Raw genomic sequence first — 6984 nt, forward strand, 5'->3', positions numbered from 1 at the left:
CCGCAAATGCTGAGCTTCTGACAGTCGGAAACGCTCTGGGCACTCCACATCGGGGAAGTGTCCCCTTCAGGGCAAAGGCCATAGTCAGTCTCCGAGCCCCCAGCAAAGTAAAGCGCCGTCGGGTTCATCGCAGGCACACAGAAGTCCTCGGAAGCACTGCCGGTTTTGGCGATTTGTGTCGAAGTATAGCCAACCTCCTTGACGCGGAGGATGATGATGCCAGAACCGCCATTGCATCCATTTGAACCAAAACGTCCACCCCCACCCCCACCTCCTGTCCCCGACATACCATCGGCGCATTCGAATTGAGCAGGGTTAGCACCAGCACTAGTAGTATATCCTCCAATACCTCCACCCCCTCTCCCACCCAATCCATATGAATTGACACCACCCCCACTCCAAGAATGACCACCTCCCCCACCACCAACCCATCCAGAATCTCCGAATGAAGTAAACCCAAATACACCAGACACATCAATTCCAATGCCGCCATCACCAGCCTTCGATCCACAAACACCTGTCTTTCCATAACTTCCAGCCCCTCCACCACCACCATGAGCATGTGATGGAGCTACACCACATGCAATAACATCACCAGACCCTCCATCATTGCCATACTGAAAAAAACCATCATACACCATATTGTTTGAATTACCACCTGAACATCTACTTGCGTCACCCATAGATGCACCCCCTCCACTTCCACCATTTGCACCAGAACCACAGGTGAAAGGACTTCCATTCATTCTACCACCTCCAGCACCACCCCCCTTTGCAACATATGTAGCAAAAGTCGAATCATAACCATTGTTTCCAACGCACGGTGCTGAACCGCATATTCCCACCCCAATACCTCCTTTACCTACATTTGAAACGAAAGTTCCTGAATTGAATGCAATATCAAGACCAAGAAGCACACCACCAGCACCACCCCCTGCTCCTCCACCTGTTGTTCCACCACCACCCCCAACAATCAAAATATCCACCACCATCGGCCTGCTGAACGTCACCGAATAAGTGGCCTGGTTTCCTGTCCCGTAGTATGTGAGATAGTAGACGAAGCCCAGCGACCCAGCCCCGAGCTCCAGCACGGTGGGGATCGGGGAGATTATGAGCTGTGTCATCTTGCAGTCAGTACAGGGAGCGTAGCCGGTGGGGCACGACTGGCAGGTGCCCGTGGAGTCGGGGTACTGGTTGATCAGACAGGTCGAAGGTGTGTAGCAATCGTCGATGCTCCTTGCCTTGCCCGGGGCGCTGATTTTTCCAGAAGGGCAGCTCACACAGGTAGGCGTACTCAGAGTCCAATCGTAATACTGGTTCGCTTGGCAAGGATTTGTTTGGCAAAAGCACTCGTTGGTCGAGCCGGATGGGGAGATCTGGCCGTTGGTGCATTTCTGGCATGCAAAGATGTCTGCTAAACGCCATACATTCGCAACACCCGTAGAGAAATACAGCTTGGTAAAATCCTCAGAAAATGCAAGTGATTTTGGATTGGTTAAAGTGGTCGAAAGTGCATTGAAATTATCCACGTTTGTTGCAGTGCCGGTTCCTATCAACACGCTGACATACAGATCCGAAATGCGGATAGTCTTGATAAGATTGTTGCTGGCATCAGTCACAATCAAATAATTGTAACTAGGGGAAAACAAAAGGATTGCTGGATTACGGAATCTTACTGATGCTCCAAATCCATTAACATTCCCCGATGTGCCATCAAGACCAATAAAATTTGTGACTGCCAATGTTGTAAGATCCAATCTCTTTATCACATGTCTGTCATGACAAGTGAAATAAGCATACGTTTCATCTTTATCAATGGCAATATTGTGAGCCGTGCAGGTTCCGGTAGAAATCGATGGGTTCGACTTCGTGTATGGAGAATTATAATCAATGGTCCGTATACCGTTAGATTCTGAAATGTATATCAGATTCTGCCTCTTACAAAATGCTGAACACAATGGATAATTGAATCTAGCATTCGTTCCTACTCCAGTGTTCGTTCCACTTGACCCAGACACACCAATGCGTTGTATTACTGTGGCTGTTTCTCCCCAAGATGGAATCGTCAAAATATCAACTACATGACCTGAATAATAACAGACAACCATCTTCTGATTATCGATAATACGAAGATCGATTGGCAGATTGGGCGTTGCGGACAGGAATATACTATTTGAGCTGGTATCACTTTCCCTTATCATCCGCAAATTTCCTGGGCTAGAATGTTCACACCAGTATAGTATTCCATTAAAAACAAACGAACCATGCGGTTGAGCGGTGGTTGTACTGATACTCCTGATATTCCTTGCATATTTTACATCACCCAGACCATACAAGTTTTGTAAGCAAGGGCTTTTATCATCACATGTCCCACTGTTCGAACTCGCATACGCCGGAGACACAGTCCCCGCCGCACACGCCACGCACTGCCCACTCGTGGAATCGTAGTAGGAGCCGGCCGCGCATGGAGTCTTACAATCACAGATCGAGAGGGAGTTGCCGGCAGAGTTCCCGGAGGGGCACGCCGCACACCCACCGTTGACCGTGTCCTGGAAGGTGTCCACTGGGCAGCCGGCAGGGGCGGTGCAGTCCGAGGTGGAGTAGGCCTTACCCGCGGCGGATACAGTGCCGCTAGGACAGGATTGGCAGGAGACTGTTGCGGTGTCGTAGTACTGGTTCGCGGTGCAGGGAGAGGTACAGCCGTAGAGATCGGAACCGGGTCTCGATGTGCCACCGCCGGGGCAATCCTGACACGTGTTGGAGCTGTCAAGGTACTGATTCGCAAGACAGCCCTGGCACCCATTCAGGAGATAGAAAGCGGCCTTCTTCCCTGCACTGGTCGTAGAGAACCACTGGGAGGCAGTAGCCCCGTTAGCCCCGGACTCGGCAAACGCCCCCTTCCCTGCGACGTTGAAATTGAAGTAACTCCATGCGTTATTCTTGTTGAGGTAGTCAATCTCGGAACTATACACATTGAAGTCAACCCAGGGCTTGTTCCCACTGTCAGACCAAGCATAGGCCATACTCGCAGAAACGCTAAAAGCCCCGTACGCATCCGTCACCCGCTCGTAGATCGCAAGCCAATTGTCGATGTCACAGTCATAGCACACCCTCGCAATAGCCGCGCTCCCCTGCGAGGCGACCATCCAATTAAACAATGCGTCGAGGTCGTTGAGAGGCGATGAGATGGCAGAATTCAAGTTTGTGACTCCAGGGAAGCCACCGGATATGACCAGTTGCGGGTCAAAGTACCAGGTCTTGGCGTAAGTGCCGGGGGGACAGCCGGTGGGATAGTAGAGCGGGAAATAATGCTGGTCGACGTCGAACTGGGTGAAGCTATAGTTATAAATTCGGAAATCATCGATAGAGCCATCTGTTTTACCAGCAGCTGCCCAATTTGCCCTTGCAATATACCAATTTCTACTTGAAACAGTAGATATTGACCCTATAACTTGCTGATTGCATCTGTCACATATAATCTCACCATTAAACCAAACAGTAAAATACGCATCCGATTGCACTGATATACAAATATGAAACCATTGTGAATATATCACTGGAATATTGTTCATGATAGTCTTACCACTGTTACCATTGAATGCTTGTATCCAGACACCAACACCCGCTGCTTTCGTGTTTTGAAACATTATATTACTGTTTGGTGCACCCCCGCCAAAATCAAAGAACCTAGAATCTGTTCCAGTTAAAGACGTCATGTAAGCCCATAAACTAAATGTTATTCCAGTAGCTTGTTGTATTCCTCCAATATCAATCGTATTCGGCACCGTCATATACTGCTGCGTTCCAGCCGCACTGAACTTCACAGCCCCATCCCCCCTCCTCCCCTGCCCCTGCGTCGCCCCGTAGTTCGTCGCATCGTTACCGTTTCCGGAACTATCCAGCCCGAGGTTGTTCGGGTCCTCGAACTGGTAGCTCACCAGCGGCGCGTACGGCTGGCAGCCATCCACGGAAGTCGCCCCGACGGAGTACGTCGTGGTCATGTGGGGGCAGCGGTCGCACCTCTTCATGCCGGATCCATCGTCGTAATGTCCATAATCGCAGCCCACACACTGGCTTGCCGTGAAGTTGGGTGTGTGGTAGTCGCCCTCGCAGTGGACGCAGTCTTTCAAGAGATAGAACAACGCCTTCTTTGAAGATCCAACAGTGACGCCACTGGTGGAGAGAAATTGAGAACTTGCCGCCGCGGTAGGCCCACAATCCCTGAAGGCACCAGTGCTTCCGTCATAGTTGCAGTAACCCCAAGTGTTGACATCATTCAGATAGTCGTATTCAGACCCAAACAACTTAAAGTCCACCCCCATGCTGTTATCCGTAGCGCTCCAGGCATAGAGCATATTCGAAGACACGCTCCAAGTATCCTTGTACGTGATGCGCTTGTAAAAGATGAGCCAGTGTGTCAGGGCACAGTCATAACAAACCCTAACGATAGTGCCATATCTGTTGCTCGCAACAAGGAGCTTAAAGGCATCGTCCCAGCTCGCCACCGGGGCACTCGCGGCGGCGTTCAGATCCGTCACGCCCGGGAAGCCCTTGCTGGCCACCAGCTCCGGGTAGTGGTACCCGAGCGGGTTCGGGTTGTAGCTGTCGCGGATGCAGCCGGTCGGGTAGAAGAGCGGATAGTAGTGCTGCTCGACGTCGAATTGGGTAAACGGAAAAGGATAAACGCGGAAATCATCAATGGCACCATACAATCGATAACTACCACCGTTTCCTATTCTCCAAATTGGAGTTGTGACTGAACCCATTTTCCTTTTCGTTAATTTGTTGTGGACCAATTCACCATTAAACCAAATCATGTATGCATTTGCATTATCTGAACCATCGTCGGGTAAAATTGACCAAACAATGTGATGCCAAGTACTATATGGGCGATTAACTTGAACGAATGAAGCACTTCCACTATCATAAGCCGCTATAGCAAAATCTAAATTATTGCTTTGGATCAATAACCCATTCCCACCATCCCTGAAAAAAATGATATTTGAATAAAGATTGGTAGACGACGTTCTGTATAACCAGAAAGACAGCGTTATACCACCACTTTGCTGTATTGCACTGAAATCATGTATCCCATTCAGCACTAGATTTTGATTAGTAGAACTTCCATCAAAGTATGCAGCACCGCTTCCTCTCCTTCCCATTCCAAACGTTACACCCCCTGTATTTGTTGCATGATCTCCATACCCCGAGCTATCATATCCCAAATCATTCGGATCATCAAACTGAAGGCTGGTGAGCGGCTCATAAGCCGTGCATTGGCTTAAAGAAGTAGCCCCCACCGCAGCAGTCGTGGTCATGTGAGGGCAGCGGACGCAGGTCTGGGTGCCGGTGCCGTCATCAAAGTAACCAATTTCACACTTACATTCTGATACAGAATTTGAACCAATTGATCCTGTAGTATAGTCACCAAGACATGCCATACACCCAAAGTCAGGTGCTATATTTTCTAGAATTCGAAGATCGTCCCCAGTGTTCTGATAAGTCAAAAAAGCATACAAGACATTATCCATATCTTCACTACTTAATACCTGATCCCATATGTAAACCTGGGAGAAGGCAAAATTGCTAGATTGCGAAGAAATACCATCGTTGATACGCAAAGCATTGTTTCCAGATCCACCTGTAGCCAAACCTTTATCCCATATTGTAAAACCTTGCTTCAAGGAAGCCATCTTGACATTTGTTGGAATTACACCTCCGTTGGTAGCACATACACTTAACCAATCATCCGCATTATTCAGTCCCCAAAACAGACTTTCTGTATTGTAACTCGTACCAAGAAATACTATTCCTGCTTTACCATTTGTTCCACCAGCCGTGTCAATATGACCCAATGCAAAATTACTGTTTCCTTGCAAGACCCTGCTTCTAGACCCACCATTATATCGAATCATAGCACATATAGTGAAAGTACTTGGTATACTGTTAGTAGGCCAATACATTTTTTCAGCAGTCGTCCCTTTGACGTAAGCAACAGATCCCACTGCACCGCTACCACTCTCAAATCCAGATGAAAAACCACTGCCTACGACTGTTACTGATGCCCTACTACCAAGAGAATCAGGTATTCCCGAACCAGTCCAATCTTCAGCATGGTAAATTCCCCATGGTATTTTTGTATCTAAAAGATTACCCAACCTTTGATAAGAATTACTATAGATACTTTCGCCATTCGTAGAATATGTCCCCTTGTTGCATTGAGCCAAGTTTTCATCAGTTGATAAAACACATTGTGTTGATGTTGTAGATCCTGTTGCTAAAGTTGTATATCCATCAGGACATCTAGTGCAACCATCTATTGTTATTTCTTGGAAAGACATGTAGTCAGCACTTGGTTTATTCCAGTAAATGAACACATATCTGCCTCTCAATGAACATCTCACTGTTAATTTTTCATTATTTGTAGAAAAGTCAAAATACCCAGTTCCACATTGTGCATTATTCAATGCCGTTGTTGAATCACCGATTAATATTCTTGAATAATCGTTCTGTTGTGGACAACAATCTACTCTGCTCCATAAACTGACTTCCTGTACATCTTTCGAACTCCCGAGATCAATCCTAAACCAGAATGTTGTGTAAGTTGTTCCGACCGGGCTTGAGTGATATCCTGATGCAGTTGTATCATAATTATTATCAACAGCACCCGCAAAACTAAAACCAGTCCATGCTCCACCGCTCAGAGAAGCCAACGAACAACTACTGGGTGTTGTACCACAATCTTCTAACGACTCCATAAATCCTGATGCTCTATATGTCCCAATTGGACAAACACCAGGAACATGATTGTAGGACGTTTGCACTGAAACTGATAAAATTGAGATGAATAAAAAACACAAATAAATTTCCACTTTTGCAATAGAGTTCCAATGCCTCATGCTTCCGACACCTATCTCTTGAACAACCAGCACACCAACTGATATATGTGGCCCACCCAGACCCGCGGAACGGAGCACGGGAGTG

The 6984-nt window shown here is 47.6% G+C and overlaps 1 protein-coding gene across 1 annotated transcript in view; it reads right to left on the reverse strand.

Moving 5' to 3' along the window:
- Positions 1 to 1823, reverse strand: part of GUITHDRAFT_61646 (hypothetical protein) — a gene marked incomplete at both ends in the record, with an annotated part of 2629 nt that extends 806 nt beyond the window's left edge. Inside the window, one exon of the mRNA XM_005818969.1 lies at positions 1439 to 1823. Coding sequence (XP_005819026.1) covers positions 1439 to 1823 — 385 coding nt within the window. The remainder of the gene's footprint in view (positions 1 to 1438) is intronic.
- Positions 1824 to 6984: the final 5161 nt, after the last annotated feature.

This window comes from Guillardia theta, assembly GCF_000315625.1.
Source record: "Guillardia theta CCMP2712 unplaced genomic scaffold GUITHscaffold_253, whole genome shotgun sequence".
In the NCBI taxonomy this organism is placed as follows: Eukaryota; class Cryptophyceae; order Pyrenomonadales; family Geminigeraceae; genus Guillardia; species Guillardia theta.